General features: G+C 39.5%; 1 protein-coding gene across 1 annotated transcript; it reads left to right on the forward strand.

Moving 5' to 3' along the window:
• Nucleotides 1–887: 887 nt before the first annotated feature.
• LOC116512953 (apelin receptor early endogenous ligand-like) lies at nucleotides 888–14,514 on the forward strand. Its single transcript, XM_032223655.1, has 3 exons — nucleotides 888–963; nucleotides 5,370–5,459; nucleotides 13,306–14,514. The coding sequence occupies exons 1-2, from the start codon at nucleotides 888–890 to the stop codon at nucleotides 5,456–5,458; spliced, it is 165 nt and encodes a 54-aa protein (XP_032079546.1). The 3' UTR covers nucleotide 5,459; nucleotides 13,306–14,514.
• Nucleotides 14,515–19,419: the final 4,905 nt, after the last annotated feature.

Raw genomic sequence — 19,419 nt, forward strand, 5'->3', positions numbered from 1 at the left:
GCAGATACATCTCATGAGTAATCTCCTGAATTTTTAAGAACTTTAGACTGGTTGACTCATTAATATAAAAGCCCTACTAAATGCAATTTTATGTTTAAGCTGAATTAAAGTGCATTCTTTGTTCTTTCCATCGCTCAAGGCAATACTCATTTTTAAATCTTGGTCAGTCCCAGAAATAATACCTTTAATAAAACTCAAGGGCTTTCAGCTCCTTAAAAAAAAAAACCACAACCACCTTGCTATCACAAAAGGCACAGCTTTAGCACTTTGCAGCTAGTTGATCAGGATTGGGGGGTTGGGGGTAGCAGAGGGGCCCACCATTCTTTTTGGGGGGATCTATAAGCCTTGCCTTTCAGAGCCAAACAAAAGACAGGACTTTCCATCACTTCCCTGCCTTGTTTGCATATGGGACAGAGATGGGCAAAATAGCAAAAGCGCAAACAGCTGCAAATGGGAGGAGGAAACCAGTAGCTGGAGAGTGAGGGTGGGGGGTGGCATATATTTATTCTTCCTGGACTGACTCGGGAAGGAAGTTTGGATTGGTTGCTTGGTGGGGGGGGGGGGATCTCTCCATTCCACCCAGGGTTTCCTTCCTGTTGTTTGCTTAGGGAATCGAAGGGGGAGTGATAAAAGGAAGAGGCAGGGCAGGGGGGGACCTGGGGAGGAAGGCACTGACCACAACGTGCCCAACCAGTAGCCTTGCCTCCCGCGGTCATTAACCTTGCTGGGAAAGGCAGGGAAAGCTCCACGGCAAGGCTTGCCATTCAGAGAATGTGAGCCACGCCAGAAGACCCACTGCCGACCGTTTCCGGCAAGCGGCTCCTTCGCGGCGAAGTGGGATTAAAAAGAACGCGGGTCCCCCCCTTGCGTTGCGCCCATCCGCCGAGATGAGATTTCCCGCAGCTCCTTTTGAGCTGGGTTTGCTTCTGACGGGGTTGCTTCTGGTCCATGGACAGAGGCCAGGTAAGTCTTGCGCGGGGTGTTGTGGTGTGTGTTTCTTGCCTGGCTCTCCCCGGTCAACGGGAGAATGAAGCTGATACTGTAGTCTCAGTTGCTCCTTCTGCGCTCCGGCACAGCGCCTACTGTCCGCTTCTGCTCGTTGGACGGTGGTCAATTTAGAACCCGTCCCGAGCACATCGGTCACCACCTCTGCTACCTTACCTCGCGCGTACCTGCCTGGCGGGGTTTAAGTACCAGAGGTTAGATTTCCTTAGCCTGGTTAATTTGTGTGTCTCTATCGAAATAAAGTCACACCAGAACTGAAACGGTAGGGTTTACATCCTCTGCTCATCTTTAAGCTCGGTTGCTATCTTATTAAAATAGAGCTTTTAAGAAATAAGTTACGTTAATGCAATCTACATAAGTGATTTTCTGCCCAGAACCCTTAAGGGGGAACCTATAATAAATTTTCATGTTTTTTTTAAAAGTGCATGCAAATCTATATCCGAAGTCCCTGATGTTTTGCGAGCTTTCTAACATTGATTAGAAATTCCTAGATAATATCTTCAGATAATGCTCTCCCCAGGACTGCTTAACCCTATTAGGCTGGCCAATATCACAGTGAGACCTGTCTTGATTTGAGCCTTTTATTTTATATTTGATTTTGCTTTTTTTCAAATTCACAGGACACTGTCTTGATTTTCTATTGCTCTCATCTCATCCAAGCAATAAAAAAAACAAAACAGAAAAGGTAACATGGTTCAGATATATGATTGTCTGACAGAATAACAGCTCTCTAGCCCTGGCTGACTTTCCAGCTTAAAAAAAAAAAAATCAACAGTCAATTGACTTTTTCAGAAGGGAGTGTAACAATCCTACAGCACTGAGTCTAGGCAGGGTCTCATAAACTCTAAATAAAACAGTTTGAAGTTGCACCCTTGAGGGCTGCAGGGAGACACGACTCCTTTAATGCCAGCTGGTGATAACTTACATTTCCAGTTCTCTTTGGTTGAAAGAGAAACAGCAACAAGGCTGGAACTGGGAGTCGGGAAGGATATTTAGCTATTATTCCCCCCCCCCCAATTTCATGCACACATTATAAAAGCATTGCAAGTGAACCAAGTTCGTTTTATTTTTCTACAGAAAAAAAGCAGAGCCAGGTAATGCTAATCTTCTTTTAAATAGTTCTCCATAGATCTGATGGAAGGGGTCTGTGCTCCACAAAATTATTAGGTAGCAGTAGGTGTAAATGATAGGGGATTTCACAAACTTTTCCGTGTTTTTCAAAGGAGCATATGATCTATAAATCATTGGGTAGTCTGATTCAGCAAAGCGTTCCCTTAATGGGTAAGAGGGAGAGAAAAGAGCCCATTAGTCAGTCAGTAGTTGTCAGTCAGGTCTGTCCTGTCTGTCTCTCTGTATGTAAGAGAGAGAAAATGTAGATACAATTACAGATAATAGACAAACATTCATCTGGCACCTATATCACTGCATCTGTAACTGTCCAGGGGGTTGAAGAATTATAACAGTGGCTCTATTGCTGTCCTCAGAATATGATTAAAAAACAGTAAGATCGCAATAGAAGTAGCACTTAGACTTATAAACTGCTTCACAGTGCTTTAGAGCCCTCTCTAAGCGTTTACAGAATCAGCATATTGCCTCTAAAAATCTGGGTCCTCATTTTATCCACCTCGGAGGGCTGAGTCAACCTTGACTTGGTGAGATTTGAACTGCCAAATTGCAGGCAGCCAGCAGTCAGCAGAAATAGCCTGCAGTACTGCACTCTAACCACCGTGCCACCGTTGCTCAGGATGGCAGCCACAACAGTGCAATAGAAGCTGTGCCTATTTTTTTAAGGGCATCATGGACCCTGCAGACACTCTGGATACAGGGAAAACCTACGAAGACCAGAACAGCAAATGTGGCGTGGATTCATATTCTACAGCAGGACTGTCAAACTCCCGACCCACAGGCTGAATGTGTCACATGCTGGATACACCCATGCCCAGTTTAGCAAAGAGGGAAAAAGTCCCAATACATCACGTGACGATCCTGGACACCCCTGTCTACAGGATGTTGGATCAAATTGCCACACTATTTGTATAGCCTAGCTAGCATTTGAAGAATGATTGATTATGTTGTGATGGAATTATTCTTGATTTAGTTTCAAGCCTAGAAAAAATATTTAAAAGTTGAAGCAATTGTTCACACATCTTTACATCATTGAAAGTATGGTATATCAATAGCAATAGCAGTTAGACTTATATACCGCTTCATGGGGCTTTCAACCCTTTCTAAGCGGGTTTACAGAGTCAGCATATTGCCCCCAACAATCCGGGTCCTCATTTTACCCACCTCGGAAGGATGGAAGGCTGAGTCAACCTTGAGCCGGTGAGATTTGAACAGCCGAACTGCAGAACTGCAGTCAGCTGAAGTAGCCTGCAGTGCTGCACTCTAACCACTGTGCCACCTCAGCTCATATGTCCAATGGCTTTAGGAAAACAATTGCATTTGGATTTAAGCTTTTCTTTGAATAACATGGCACAGCAGGCAACAGCATCTAATTTGATGTTGGCCATCTAAAAATTGCTAACAAGTCAGATGTGGCTAATCTGTTGGAAGGAAGACCACTAAGAGATCCCAGGAATAATTTATCAAAAGAAATGGCAAAATGTTTCCATATTAGTGCCAAAAAAACCTCATAATGGTGTAGTCAAAAAGAATAAAGTTTTCCTAAGAGAAACTTACTTTGCTTAATTATTTATATAAAGATAAAGAAACATTTTAATTACACAATTCTCTTGAGACAGGAGAAATTAGCCGTTTATGATCATCCAGGCAAAACTGGGCATATTTCTGCCTTCATACAAGATTTTTAGCACTTTGCAATGAATTTTGCTTTCCACTTTCAATGGTACACCAGCATTTCTTAATTATTCTTCGTAAATGTTCAGATATGCTTTGCAAAAAAAACTCTCTGAGGCAGAGAGGGCATTATTATGAGGGGGCTGAAGCAGAAAGAATGAACAACTGTCTGCTCATTGCTTTTCCAACTGTGAACAACTGTCTGCTCAATACTTTTCCAACTGCATTGAGATGAGAAGCTGTTCGTGCCTTAGGATATAATCCAACATTTCCCATTCTGGATCTTTCCAACATACATTAGATTTCATCCCCTGTCATCCACAAACAGAATACTGGCTGAGATTAATAGAGTTGCAGTCTAACACTCTGGGAAGGGATCAAACTGGAAAAGCTTGTAATTTAGAAACTAAGCCAAAACGATTAGCAGGCTTAAGCCATTTATATTTTCAAAAAAATATTTGAATACACAGTGTTGTTTTTTTCATTCATGCAATAAAACCAAAGAACACAATCCAGCCACACATGACATCCTCTAAAGCTAATCCCATTGCATTATGCTGGCTGTTTACTCTTTAAAGTTTTTGTTACACATCATGTACAAATTATGTGGGAGTTGAAAACCATGGGACATACTTTGGTGTTTCCAGGCATTAATTATATAATAAGCTGCTTTCTGGCTCATGTTTTTAAACAGCTGATGGATTTATATATTATACCAGTCTTAACCAATGGTTTATTATATGTAAGTATTTATAAAACACACGCAACCCCATACTTTTGAAAGGGGAGTTTTGCTACAGATAGCCTATTATCTTTACAGGAAACTTGTCTTTGGACTTGGAACAAGCAGGCAGGCATATTTGTTTGTTTGTTTGCTTGTCAAACATGTACAAGATAATAAGTATAGATATGAACATAAATATGAACAAAGGAAGTAAATACAGATAAATGGGGACTATAAAACGGTTCACCCACAAATGCGCAAACGACAAAAGCGCGCCTGACTAAACCGCGGTGACAAAACCGCGAGTTCTAAAGCGTGCTGACGAATGAGCGCTGAAGCGTGCCGACAACAGCGCGCCGACAGAAGCGCGTTGTAACCCTAACCCTAACCCTAAACCTAAACCTAACCCTTACCTTAACTTAAATCGCGCTTCTGTCGGCGGCTGTTGTTGGCGCGCTGTTGGCGCGTTGATGACATCGCGGTTTTAGCGCCACGGTTTTGTCGGCGCGCTTTTGTCGTTCGCGCATTTGTCGGGTCATGCTGTAAAACAGGGACAGTAGACATGCTGATGCGCTTATGCACGCCGCCTTTATGGACCTCTTAAGAATGGGGTGAGGTCCACAGTAGACAGTTTAAGGTTGAAGCTGTGAGGGTTTGAGGCTGTAACAATGGAGTTGGGTAGAGCATTCCAGACATTGACCACTCTGTTGCTGAAGTAGTATTTTCTATGTTCCTTCTAAAACACTTCTGATAGCAAGCTGAAAGTCACACTTGCATCTATATTGTACTAATCCTAATGTCATAATACTGACATCTCCATATTTTCTTTCCTGTCTTCCAGCAAACTTGGCCAACAGACGAAAACTACACAGACATCACTGTTCCCACAGGAGATGCATGCCCCTTCATTCCAGAGTGCCCTTCCCTTGAGGTATTTCCCAGGGATGGGGTTAAATTTAGACAAGGAACAATCAACACTGATTTGGTAATGAAACCAGGTGCCATAAGGGTGCAGCCATCAAAGGCTGCTCCTCTCATGTTGCAACTCGGAAGGGCTGGGTGGCCGGCTGGGTCCCCAGAATATTCTTCTTTGCAAGTTACATTTCTGTTTTCCAAACTTTGTGTGTACGGAGTTGGGGGGGGGGAGGAGAGATTTGATTGACCCCCAAACCACAAACAATTTCCTTTGGGCTGCTCCCATTGTGTTTTTATTTGCTCTGAAAATAGAGTAAGGAAGAGGGGGAATACTGGGGGTAGGGTGGGGATGGGAATAAACTAAAGGGAGGAACAGAACAATAAAAGTGCTTGTTTTATGTGAAGCCCTGGGCATGGTTCCAAATGATTGAGTAGCACTGGGCTCTCTGTCAATTATTTCACTCTCTGAAGCTGTACAGAGAAAGAGACTCATTCGAAACCCTGCTGTCTTGTTGAAGCTTTCTGCTCACCAAAGGCCAATATTTCCTCTTCCAATGAAATTGCAACTATCTCATCCCCCTGTTAATGCAGAAATACACATTTCTCACATATCGGTTATTTAAAGATTTTTTAATAATAGCATTGGTTTACATGGATATTGGAAAAATGTCCAAATGTTTGATTCCTGTCTGCTTAGAGCAGGCTGCATATGTAAACCCATACAGATGAAATGCTAGCTTGAGAGGAATATCATTGGAAAGGACAGAATCGTTTCGTGCTTTAACTTCAGGCCATACAAATATAGCAGCCAATATTTCCAGCTTCGTAGTACATACAATCTCTGCAGTTTTAAAGGTCAACCTTATTGAATAATGTTTCTAAACAGATACTAAATGAAAAATCGCAAGCAGAAGATTTCTTTTCCTAGTTGGTCAGAGAATTTCATTTGGAGTCCCGCAGTTTGGGAAACAAATTTTGGGATGAAAAGCTTTATTTAAAATCTTAAATCACTAATGGAGGAACCTGGAATGCACCGGTGCTAACAAGCCAAGTAGTAAACCAATATTGTACTAGTTATTGAATGGCAATTTAACACATTTAGGTGTTATTTAGCAAATCATGCAAAACAATATTGATGGAGCTTCTTTTCATCCACTTCCTAGAGTTGTTTTTCCTAATTGTGTCTAAGTGCCTCAAACACATGGACTATGTCAATGGAAATACTGTTACAGCAAATCCTTCATCTAATTAATTCCCTTATGCTAGATTGTCAAAATCAAAGTGACATTCATTTTTTATTTAAAGACTGGGAATCTTTGCTCGGTAGGTATTGCTAAACTACAACTCCCGCTCACTATGCTGATTGTGAGGGATGCTGAAATTTGAAGTTCAGGAACATCTGGATCATTACAGATTTTAGTTCCAGAAAAGCTGAAATTTGCTGATGTTCAAAATTTCAATTTTATGACAATGTCTGTAAGACTGAAACTATAGATCTGGATAGCGCTATGAATTTAACTAAGTGGTAGTTAAATTTAATATCTAATCTAAGTCCCCAGAACTTAGACACAGATTTAATTTAGGTGTCAACTCTTTGTGGCCCGTGACAGCTGTGCTCACGGGGCATTTTGTTCAGAGAGGTCACTGGCAAGCTGTTGCCATGAGGACCTGGGAGCACTTTAAATTTTAGATTGCATTCCAGCAATGTCTAAGGGCTAAACTCACGAACCCAGTTGGGGTCCTGCAGCTTAAATAATGGAAAGCACAGAGGAGCAGGACTGCATTCTGTGACAGCATATAAATGCAAACAGTCCAGAAGGATAGAATTAGGACATACTAGAGCAAGGATCAAAAGAATGCTAAGTTCTTTTTCTCAAGGAAGCATCCCATTTACAGATGAATAAAACATGTGGTCAAACACTTTGCATCTGGAAACTTCTTTTGTTATATGTAGGCAACTACACAGCCTTTGATACTCTAGCTGTAATAAATAATTAAAAAAAAAATTACAGGGGTTGTAATCCCTGTCACTTCTCCTAAAGGCTCTTTAGAACCAGTAAGACCCACCTCCGAGTAGTTTTAAGTGGTTTTAAGTTATCTTTAAAGGAATGTTTGCTTTCTCTAGGCAAATAAAAAACAAGCACTGAATTTAGCCAATGCTAAATTCACAGGGCTGGGAGAAAATGGCATGGCAGAAACCTCTGCTATGGTACCTCCTGAGTGCATATGTGATTTTACATGGTTTGTTTGTTCGTTTTTTCTTATCTATTTGCATGGCAGAATTAGTGAATCACTGTTCTGCCTTAGAGGGAAATGAGATTCTAGATCTTGGAGGTAAGAGTCCATAAATGGCAGCAAAACGATTCAGGGAACGTTAGCTCCTGGGTGTCATCTAGCAGTTGTATAGCTTATTGAAACCCAGATCTGGTAATGCAAGCTGCTTCTTGCATCATATGGGTTCAGTAGCAAGTAATCTGGGGTATTGCAGAAGTTGCTGAACTACAGTTTCCAGCAGCTCCAGCCAGTGTTGTCCATGATGAAGAAAGCTGAGAACTGCTCATATGTGCCTAAAATCACTGTGAGATCACAAAACATGATATGCCATCAATGTTTCAGTAGCCCTACCCAAGCAAATCAGATAATTGATTTACCTTTTGTATACCCTATTAACTGATACAATATAAATGTTTGGATTAAGGCAGGAAATGGATATTTCTTCTGTTCCAAAGCAAACCCCAGTGGGAGCTCTTTCCCCAAGAAAGTAAAACATGAATACCTTATTAAAAAAATAATTTATCATATGTAAAGGTTTGTTCATCATGTCCTAGAGTGGGAATAAGAAATATATTTCAAAGCTGCCTCTGCACTGTCCATTACTTTTTCCACGATCCAGTTTAGTTAGACCATTAGAGTTTAAATGGTAGGAGATCAAACAAAGCAATTAGGGTTTAGGCTTATCTTGGGGTTAAATTCAACTCGTGGCAGATTAGGAGACTGGTGGTGTCAGCAGAAGAATATCCAGCCAAAGAAATTACATCTGTTCACTCACCACATAAAATGTAGTCACGTTGTGGAATTTAGATGGAAGGAGAAGCCTTCGGCCATTCCTGCAAAAGTGATTCAGTCATCTCTTTCCTGCACATCCAGCACTTCCTGAAGTCTTTAATGTGCATTGAAATATAATGCATGTGAGTTACTGTTGAAGACCTGGGTGATAAAAATGCACTTAGGTGGATCCCCCCCCCCCTTCCCTACATACCCATTTATAGAATAGCTATTTGTAAAACTGAAAACTTGTACCTGGTTCCATTTATGGGGCTGCTTGCTTGTAACAAGAGGCAAGGAGCAGAAGTACATGCTCTTAACTATCACTTTGTATGTGGTATATCAATTGAAGGAAGGATTTAATAGAGTCAATGTTTCTAGTGTATTTCTAAATTCTCTCTGTTGTAAACTAGTGAAAAGCAGCCCTAGACACTACAGCTAGTTATGGTTTGATCCCCATTTTGGTGGGTCTAGGACAACTTGTCAACTCGCCACAGCCAACTTGCCGTGGCCAACTTGCTGCAGCCAACCTCTCCCACGGCCAACTCACTGTGGCCAATGTACCATGGGACAAGAGTAACACTAATATCAAATAAATGGTGGAATAGAATCATTAAAGAAAGAAGGCAAAGGAGGGACAAAATGAAATACGAATGACAAAAATTAAAGTCATTTCTTAATTATTTTAAACAATTGAATTGTTAAGCTGTCCCACGGCAATTTGGCTATGATGAGTTGGCTGTGTCCAGTTGTCCCATTCCATGTTTTGGTAGCCCTTGAAATTTGAAGACCATATATAGCAGTGATGGCTAACCTTTTTTTTGGATCGAGTGCCAAAAGCGGGAGGAGCGCAGGGGGGGTCGTGTGCTGGCATGCCACATCCATAATGCCACATCCATAATGCTATGCGTGCAACCCCAGAATGCGTGCATGCCCACCCACCCCTGCACGCATGCCTGCACAATCAGAGAGCTTCCCTGAACCCTCCAGAGTGCGAAAAATGGACCTACGGGGAACCCAAAAATTTAGAAACAGTGACTTCCGATTTCTCCGTAGGGCCCTTTTTCGCCTTCTGGAGCCTTCAGGGAAGCATCCTGAATACTCCATAGAGTGAAAAACAGCCCTATGTGCAAACCGGAAGTCCGTTCCCAAACTTCCAGTTTGCCCATAGGGCTGTTTTTTCACACTCCGGAAGGTGAAAAATGGCCTTAAAAGAAGGCCAAAGTCAGCTGGCCAGCGTGCTGGAGCTGACAGGGCAATGCCTCGCGTGCCCTAACAAATGGCTCCATGTGCCACAGGTTCACCATCAATAATATATAGCAAGGAGATGAGCTGTATTTGGAATCATTTGTAGAACCTAGAACAGAGAATAAGGTTGGAAGGAGCTCTAGAAGTCTTCTAGTCCAACCCTGTGCCCATGGCAGAAGATAGTATACTATTCCTGAAAAATAGCTCTCAAGTCTCGTCTTGAAACCAACACCCACACAAGTTCTAGAAGAAAGCTATTCTACTGATTAATTGTTCTCACTATCAGGAAATTTCTTAGTTCTAGGTGAGATATCTTTTTAATTAAATTGTTTAAATTAGCAATAGCAACAGCACTTAGACGTATATACCGCTTCACAGTGCTTTACAGCCCTCTCTAAGCGGTTTACAGTCAGCATATTGCCCCCAACAATATGGGTCACCATTTTACTGACCTCGGAAAGATGGAAGGCTGAGTCAACCTTGAACCTGGTGAGATTCAAACTGCCAAACCGATCAGCAGAAGTAGCCTGCAGTACTGCACTCTAACCACTGCACCATCGCAGATCTTCTAAATTATTTTTTTAATCTGTATTGTAGACCAGTGGTGGGTTTCAAAAATTGTTCGAACCTACTCTGTGGGTGTGTCGTCCTTTGTGGGAGTGGCTTGCCACCCATGTGACCGGATGGGAGTGGCTTGCCGCCCATGTGACCGGATATGAAGATGCTGACGACACTTGTCAGAACCACTTTAAATTACCTCACACACAGCCCTGGCATGCATAAGAATAGGATGTAAACTTGTTTTTTAAAAGGCATCTTTGGTTTGCGTTAAAACAACTTCAACACATGCAATGTTCTGATTGCACCACAAATGCAGTAGTCATCCTTACCTTTCACAGAGGCACTGAGTTTTATAAATATCAGCATGATAGTGTAGAATAATCTTATCCAAGGACCAGTGGTGGGTTTCAAAAAATTTTGGAACCTCTTCTGTAGGTGTGGCTTGCTTTCCGGGTCCATTGGTGGAACCTCTTCTAACCGGTTCGGTAGATTTGACAAACTGGTTCTACCGAATAGGTGCGAACTGGTAGGAACCCACCTCTGTTGTAGACATACAGTACAACATTCACAAAATCTGTTTATATGGTTTAAAACTGACCATTAGGGTATTACTGTTGTTTCCTAAGGCTATTACAGTAAACTTTCCCAGTTCCCAGACTACAGCAATCCTGATGTGTTAAGACAGCAACGCTCACACTGGTTGGGCTGTAGCTGAGTATAACTGGAAGGAAGGGCAAGACTATACACAAAAGTAACATACATTTAAAGTTGGTTGTTAAGAGAATTAATATACATTTATTGTATCCCATTTCCAATGACAGTTCATGTAGTTCTGGGCTATATTTCTTATTAAGTACTTAGAAATAAAAGCGATGCAATGGGAGTTTGGGGGAAGAAAGATGTTACATGTCTACATAAAAGTTATTGAGACTGAATCTAATTTAGACTAGTTTAATAACAAGGAACATCTTTTAGTGTACTTTGATCATTCTCTGTCTAAGGAAAATATTTAAAATTTAATGAGAAAAGAAATCCAGTTGAGCTGTAATGTATTCATTTATTGCACTGGCCTCATTTTAAGAATTTAGATGTTTCCCTGGTAGACATTTTTACTACAGCAGATTTATCATGTCTTAAAAATCCTGATTGGCAGTCTAATACAAATAGATTCCCCTCTGCTCCTTAACAAGGAACTGAAATCCAATAAATTATATTTTTACCAAACCACTGTATACCTGCCATCCTATATTTTCTCTATATGCTTATACATATAAAGTAAAATGCTTATTGGGCAGGAAGATCAACACAGTTCCACTGATTCCACCAGACCATCCCTTTACAATGTTTTTTTTAAAAAATGAAGTTCATAATATTAGCATTATATAATACCAGATTTTTATATTTTGCATAGGATCAAGAATCTCCTAGGATGGAAGTTGTCAATAAATTTGTTTTAAAATGCATAAAGCAAACAGTGGTATAATTCAGAAAGGTTATGCTACAATGCATATGAAACAAGATTCAGCAGACAAAGAAAAAGACATCCACCATTTATGTTTTCCATCGTCTGACTGCAATGGCAGAAACAAGGATAGGGAGAGCATATATGCATGTAAAAATGCTGTTTTTGTTTCATGTTTGGGTTTTAAAGTGGGTTCTGAATTTCAGGTGGCTAAAATTTATTCTAAGCGCCATACACCAGAGCATCAAAATGTGCTCCAATCATCTTCTCCGTTTTGCCCAGTTCTTTTGTTAAATGATGGAATTCCCGCTGGAGAATAAAGTTGTATGTAATTGGGTAAAGAACAATTTAGCTGACCATGTATAAAGAATATATTTCTTGTAAGGATAAATCTGTGGTATGAGTTTTTACAGGCAGGAAATTAAGTCAGAGCAGAAGTGACAAGATGTTAGAATCACACAGGGCTCCAAATGCATCTTTTCTTCCCAACAAACAAGCAAAGTCTTCTGGACATACTGCAGTTTACATATTTATTTAGTATTGCCCTTCCAAGGCTCTCACTTCAGCACAGCTAGACTTGTAGGCTCCTCTTGAGCATCCACAAAAAGAAAATTCTGTTTGACTAAAGTACCAATTTAACTACTGGCTAAACACACTGAGGCAAATGTATCCTGTTTGCTCAGTTTTAATCACTTGGTCCAAGGAAACAGGTGGATCACAGCTCCACCCATAGGAATCAGCTTTCCAGATGACAGTACAATTGAGTGACCATTTTTATCTCTTAGCTATTTTTTTACACAGCAATAAGATACAAAATGCAAGATTGTGCAAAACACATCTTAAAACAATGAAAACACCTGGAGTAGCATCTAATCTTCCATCTATATATTTTCCCTAACATTTCCAAATAAGCAAATTTGGTAGAATATCCCAAAAGCTACTTTTTCAAAAGTCAACTTGGCTTTCTTTTATTTCTCATTCAAGAAGTTTCTTCAGCTCTTGGATGAGCTTCTTGGATGAGAAAAAGAAAATGAAAAAAAAGTTCTGTTGTCTTTTGAAAAAGCACCTAACCACGACCTGGCTGGCTGTGATTCTCCATAGATGATTTAGTAGGGTATTTAGTGATGAATCTGATCTACAATCAAACTTTTTTCCCATTACCAGAGTTAAATCAATCTATTAAGATTTTGCAATAAATCCCAAATTCTTCCCTGAATTTCATGCAACTTGTCAGCTGATGTGTAAAATTTGCTCATGGTGTTTTCTTATTCTGCTATGGTCTAAGTAACTCTGTTCTATGATCCCATATTTTATATTGATTCATCTTTACTATATTACTAGGTTTCTTTTTTCAAAGGCGGGGAAGAATTACCCGCTACAAATCTATAAACAAATGTTGTGTTCCTGAAGTATGCCTTTCTCGATGATTTATTATCATGACCTGACTACATTGGCAGTTGCATAAATTTAATGTTAATAATATTTTTATGGACCATCAGTGTGACAATTTTAACTCCAGTCTGGTTCTCTTTTCTCTATAAAATAGTTTCTTCAAAATGCCGAGAAAAAGAAATAGGCACGGAAGTCCAGATGACATTTTGATAACGGCACAGTTATAATCTACAGAGATCTCCCATAAGCCATCATCAAGAAACAGAGAAATCATAAGAGAAAACTGTTGGAGCAGGTTTTCCTGGAACTTGGGGATTCTTTAAGAAGGAAGAAACAATTATCAACCAAAAGATCTTATCTAGAAGCACTGGAGAATCATTGTTGCAGTATACTCACAACTTTTCTTGGCATGTCAACATAGCAATCTAGTAGCCAGAAAGCAAACACTGCAATGTTAAGACAAATTATGTCCTTGAAAAAGCTTTTGCTGTAGTAAGTGTCTCTTACTCATGTATCTTTTAACACTCTTATTAAAAAATATGCAAGAATGAAATTAGTATTTGATAAAACAGTAGGCCTGCTTAAAGTCACATTTAGTTTCACTGTTGCTTGAAGACCATGTTACTTTCTTTTACTCCTGTTGCATCCAAAATTTTCTCAGAACATCACTCCTTAGTGTCTTGGCCTACTATTCCAGAATTTTCAACCGCAGCATGTCAACAAAGGCCAGGTTAGATAATCTGGCTATTTTTGAAAGAGGAAATTCTCAAATATTAACTAAAATTAACAGAAAAGGCTTACAAGCATGTTTGAACCTTAAAAAAAATCACTTATATCAGTGGAAATGCACTGTGTGATAAGGCTTTGTATGATCAAGTACTTATCAATATTGTAATGTATATCTTGCCATAAAGTAGTCCTTGATACATTTGTAGCAATTTAACACTACAATCAATTTAGATTATATATTGTGATTCAATAATTTCTTAAAGCATGTTTGTAACTGTATATGTTGTACAAAATGTATTTCAAATAGTACTGTCACATTAAATATTCATGTATCTTTTCACATTTTTGTATGCTGTATATCGAAACCATCCACTTTCACAGAGATGTGAAATCTTTGCTTCATTTCTTTTTAATTTGCATAAGGTATCAATATAAACAGTAATGATAAATGTACCTAAGTAAAATATACATTAAACCATTCTTTCTTTAAAAATGTTAAGCCAAAACTATTATCAGAATTTAATCAGATAATGGCACATTAAAGAAATTGTAGATTTCCAGTTCTAGCAGAATAAGAATTATACATCTTTCTTTGGAGAGAAATACTGAAATTAAAGATCAATATTTTTAAATATCAGTGTTTTATGTTGTGTTCCTATTACAACAATTTAATAATTATTAAAGCTTCAAATAAGTCAAAGGGATACATTTTCAAGTGTGCAAATAATTAAACATCAATCAAAGACATTCAAAATATATAGGTTCCTTCCAAAGTAAATAGGAATGGGAGTGAGGAAACATAAAATAGTTTGAAGTCCTTTGGGGAAAAATAGGTATCAAATACTTAAAGTGATATGTGAAATGTCTTAGCCTTCATGTTGCTTCCAAACCTTTATTGCAACTAAGATAGTTGCCACTAATGATTTGCTTCTTCCTACTAAACCATTGTTCCAGGTAATAAATATTTATATGTAGTTTTTATTATCTTGTATTACTTTGTCTGATATTTGGCATTGGGTTCTTAGATTCTCCTTTGCCCAGATAGATTCTGCTGAGAAATTGAGAAACTAAGGAGAGTTGCTGACAGTCCCTCTATTTTGTGATGCCATGGGAATGGGCTTAAGAGTGAGTGATCTCTATAGAGGCTCCCCTCTTTTGGAATAGCCCCCCTCCCCAATTGAGGATGCTTCCCATTCTTCTCATGGACTTTTCGGAAGTCTTGTAAAAATCTGGCTTTTCCAATTGATTCTGTGTTAAAGCATGAGTAATTTTTGGACCCTTTCTATTAAATACAATTAATCATTATGAATGGCATAGAATCACTGCATTCTACATTTGAACTGTGTACATGGCTTAATGTCTGCTCCCAGACTGAGGCAGTAAATATATTGCAGGGAAGGAGGAGGGGGCTTGGGGGATACAGAGAAAGGAAAACCTGAATTCCCCTGAGCAAAAGATGGAGTGGACTCATTGAAAAAACATCTTCAGGTTCAGCAAAGACTTTAAACATATTTAATGTTCAAGACACCCCCACTTTTTTTTAAAGTATAGCTTATACAGCCTGATTCCAATCTAGTTCAGTGACCTCTGTAAATCAACTAATGTACAAGTGCTTGGGGAAAAAAAAACTAGGGTCAAAGGGACTGTGTACATTGTAGTTTAGTGCCAACCGCAGTCCAAACAGCCAGATGTGGGAAGGAAAACTTTACCTATTGGAAAAAGCAATTGATATTTGCTCCCATTTGCATACCGATTAAGGATTTCCCATTGTATAATATTTACACACTGGGACAGCAGAACAATTTGTAGCCCAGTTCTGTCTCCAAACACATTGTTATGCATCAGAGACACTTTAACCAGTCAACATAAAAGGACAGTCACTGTGGGAAACAGTTATCTCAGGATTAGGTTGTTGATAGTATTATCCAGCCAGACTGCTTTTGCCTTTAATTACCCAACACGGTGAAAAGAAGGGTTGACTCTGATGTTTCTTTTCATGTACATTTCATTCATATTATTACCAGCATTAAATGTTTATGGGAAGTTGATTCAGTTAACATAAATTAGAAAATTCATAAGGGGGAAAAGGGGGAATTAAAAGCAGTCCAGAAACACTATGGAAAATGTATGTATGTATGTATGTATGATGTATGTATGTATGTATGTATGTATGTATGTATGTATGTATGTATGTGTATATATAAAGTCACAACCCCTGGTATGCCCAAATATGGGAGGAAGTTCATTACTTCCATTCTCTGTCCACCGGCTCGTCACAAGAGACCATCCAGACAGAAACCCAATATTTTTACTGTTGCCTTTGTTACATATGTGTTGTATTTGTGCTGATAAATAAAGGGAGACTAGTATAGATCTATTTCAAGCTATTTAGCTCTCATCAGCTAGCCATACCCTTACCCAGGTTCGAATCCCAATAAGGGTATGGCTAGCTGATGAGAGCTAAATAGCTTGAAATAGATCTGTACTAGTCTCCCTTTATTTATTTATCAGCACAAATACAACACACACACACACACACATATATATATCGAACCTTATACTTTCAGCTCTACTTATCTCTTTTAAAAGAAGCTATAAATAGCCTTGCTATAGGATATGTACTGAAAATATTCTTTTTCCTTTACTTACATATCATGGTACAAATATGCAAGATCGTAAGATCTCTTTATCTGGTATTTCCAAGAAAAAAAAGATGGCAGCAGGAGGCCGTCGCAGCTGGAAACGGAGCTCGAGAGCCCATTTTCGCTGGCAGAGCACTTGGGCCACCATAGATGCTGGCGACACAAGTGACGTCAAGCTGGCCATGCCCACTCTTGCCACACCCACCCTGGGCCCCGAGGTCAAACACAACCCTGATGCAGCTCTCAATGAAATAAGAGTTTGACCCCCGTGTCATAGGGGAATGGAAAATGTCAAATTAGGCAGCGTCAGATGGAGGCTTTGCAACATATTTGATTTTTGAGATAATTCCTGCTATAAGCCTTTCCACTGATGCACAAAACTCATGTGTCCAGTACCTCTTTATCAATACATGCTTTGGTGAGAGTCATGACAAGTAACAGCATGTAACAGAACTTCCTACCTAAAATATTAGGTAGGAAATCATCCCAAGAGCCTGAGTCTTAAGACGAGATTGGGAAACTGGGAAAAAATAGCAAACTGTGGCCACCTTGTTGGCATCGGTGAATCAATGTGGTTAGGAGGAATGAAGCTTGTCCTAACCCTAGAAAGAGAGCAGTAGGAGACAAGATGGTTGAATACTATCACTGGTATCATGAGCTTGAATTTAGAACTTTAAAAAAAAGTCATTGACAGTCCTTGGGAATTGTAACCCAATAGATCAGGGGTCTCCAATCTTGGCAACTTTAAGACTTGTGGAATTCTGGGAGTTGAAGTCCAAAAGTCTTAAAGTTGCCAAGGTTGGAGACCCCTGTAATAGATCATGAATAATTAGAAACAACTGAATTACTGACAATCAACAACATGGTAAACAGTGGAAGAAATTATTTCCAATTCAAATAATTTATTCCTTTCTAAAAGATAAAATTGAAATTCTTTTTTATATATTGCTAGCTTCATAACATAGGCCATTGATCTTCCCAAATGCCAGAGTAGTGATGGCTCCCTGGACCCCTACATATAGTCTGCTCCAAGTTATGTGATCCCTGCCCTCTCCCTTCCCCCTCCCATGCACTCCTCTTTCCCGTCCTGTCTACGATCCTGGCACTCCATAGGCCCACTGTGTGAGGGAGCATGGTCAATCAAAGGCCTCTGACCTGGCCTAATCAGGCTCCCTTCATAGGCCTACTGTGTGAGGGAGGGCTAGACCTGAGTAGGGGTGAAGGATGATCCTGGGAACACAGGCCAAAGTTGTTTCCTGCAAGAGCAAGCCGCCGCAGTGAGGTAGGGGTGGACAATCTGCTTAGGCCATGGCACGCTCAATCAAAGGCCTCTGTACTGGCCTAATCAGGCTCCCTTCTCCCTCCCATGACATCACGAACAATTGCCATTCTAGGATGCCACACTTGCTCTCCTTAAAGGCCCAGGCTTTCCAGAGTTATGCTGGAACAAAAACACACCCACACCCAGGGGTGTCTTACCCCCACAGTGTTTGTTTCCGGAGGATAAGTCATCTGCGTACCAAGTTTGGTCAAATTTTTTTGAGACATTCCAGAGTTATGCTGGAACATACATACATACATCATAGATAGATGATAGATAGATGATGGGTGGTTAGATAGATAGATAGATAGATAGATAGATAGATAGATAGACAGACAGACAGACAGACAGACAGACAGACAGACAGATAGATAGATAGATAGATTTTTGCCAGCTTATCCCCCCTCTGGTTCAGTTATTGGAGTATTATTCTGTGAACAGATCAGCAGATATAAAGGAAGCAAATACAAAGGAAGCATTCAATTTTAAGAAAGAGACTTTTTATATGGCTTGAGCCTTTTTATTTTATTAGAGCAGCATTCCTCTCACTGGGAATTTGGTAATTCTGGGAGATTATAGTTCAATGTATGTCTGGGGACTCAGTCTAAAGCAGCCAGTCTTTTAAATGAATTTAAAGGTATTTTGTAATGCACTTAAGACCCTTATCCAAAAGTGGAATTTACTAGGTGCCCTGAGCCAGTAAAGATATGAACTCTTTGATAAAATATGAACTTGAGATGGAGTAGAGGCAATTTGAAGTGTAACAGAGGGTGCACTTGAAACAGGGAGTGTATTAAAAGCATTGATCTGTGACTCAGCTCATAGATATTGCACAAATTAGCAAATCTTCCAAAGTACGAAGGAAATTAAATGGGAAAACATATCTTGATCAAAGGATGGATATTGTGAAAATAAAATAATCATAGCTGAACTGGAAGGATGGAAGCTTTATGATTGGTAAAAAAAAAACCTTCAACTTCAAGCAACATTAGCATTTTTGGGTGAAAACAACAACAGATGAAAATCACTGTTGTGCAGCTGGAATGCCACAAGTTGCTTACTATACCCCAGTAACTTTTGAAACTTGGCGACTTTTTAAGGGGAATGGCTGGGGAATTCTAGATGTTGAAGTCCCACAACTAAAAGTTGCCAAGTTAAAAAAAAAGCACCACTGTTCTAAATGTTCAAACCCAGTAAGAGCTGCAACTGAAGGAGCCATAACAAAAATAATAACAAGTGTTTCCTTGCAATTTAACTAATTATTGGCTTAAATTAATGCACAAGTATTTATACAGATATCTAATGTTCTAGACTAGAATTGTTTTTAAATTCCTGTTGACATTAATAGAATCATAGAATATCAGAGTTTATAAATAGTGCAATAATAGCGGTAGAAATTAGGAGCTGGTGTAAGCAAATTAACTCAGACAATGCACTATACAAAGCACTTATGTATGTTAAATGAAAATGCATAAATAAAATGCTAAAAAAAAAGAATATCAGAGTTGGAAGGGACTTTAGAGGTAGCACTTTCCTGCTACCAATCACATTTGATAACATAGGTAGGCAACTTGAT

The sequence above is a fragment of the Thamnophis elegans genome, chromosome 9, assembly GCF_009769535.1.
Source record: "Thamnophis elegans isolate rThaEle1 chromosome 9, rThaEle1.pri, whole genome shotgun sequence".
NCBI classification, from domain to species: Eukaryota; Metazoa; Chordata; class Lepidosauria; order Squamata; family Colubridae; genus Thamnophis; species Thamnophis elegans.

What these genes read in the sequence shown, in the direction of transcription:
- LOC116512953 (XM_032223655.1), top strand. Translation starts at nt 888, where the DNA reads ATGAGATTTCCCGCAGCTCCTTTTGAGCTGGGTTTGCTTCTGACGGGG. An exon ending in GGTCCATGGACAGAGGCCAG is followed by an intron (nt 964 to 5,369) that starts GTAAGTCTTGCG and finishes CCTGTCTTCCAG; the next exon opens with CAAACTTGGCCAACAGACGA.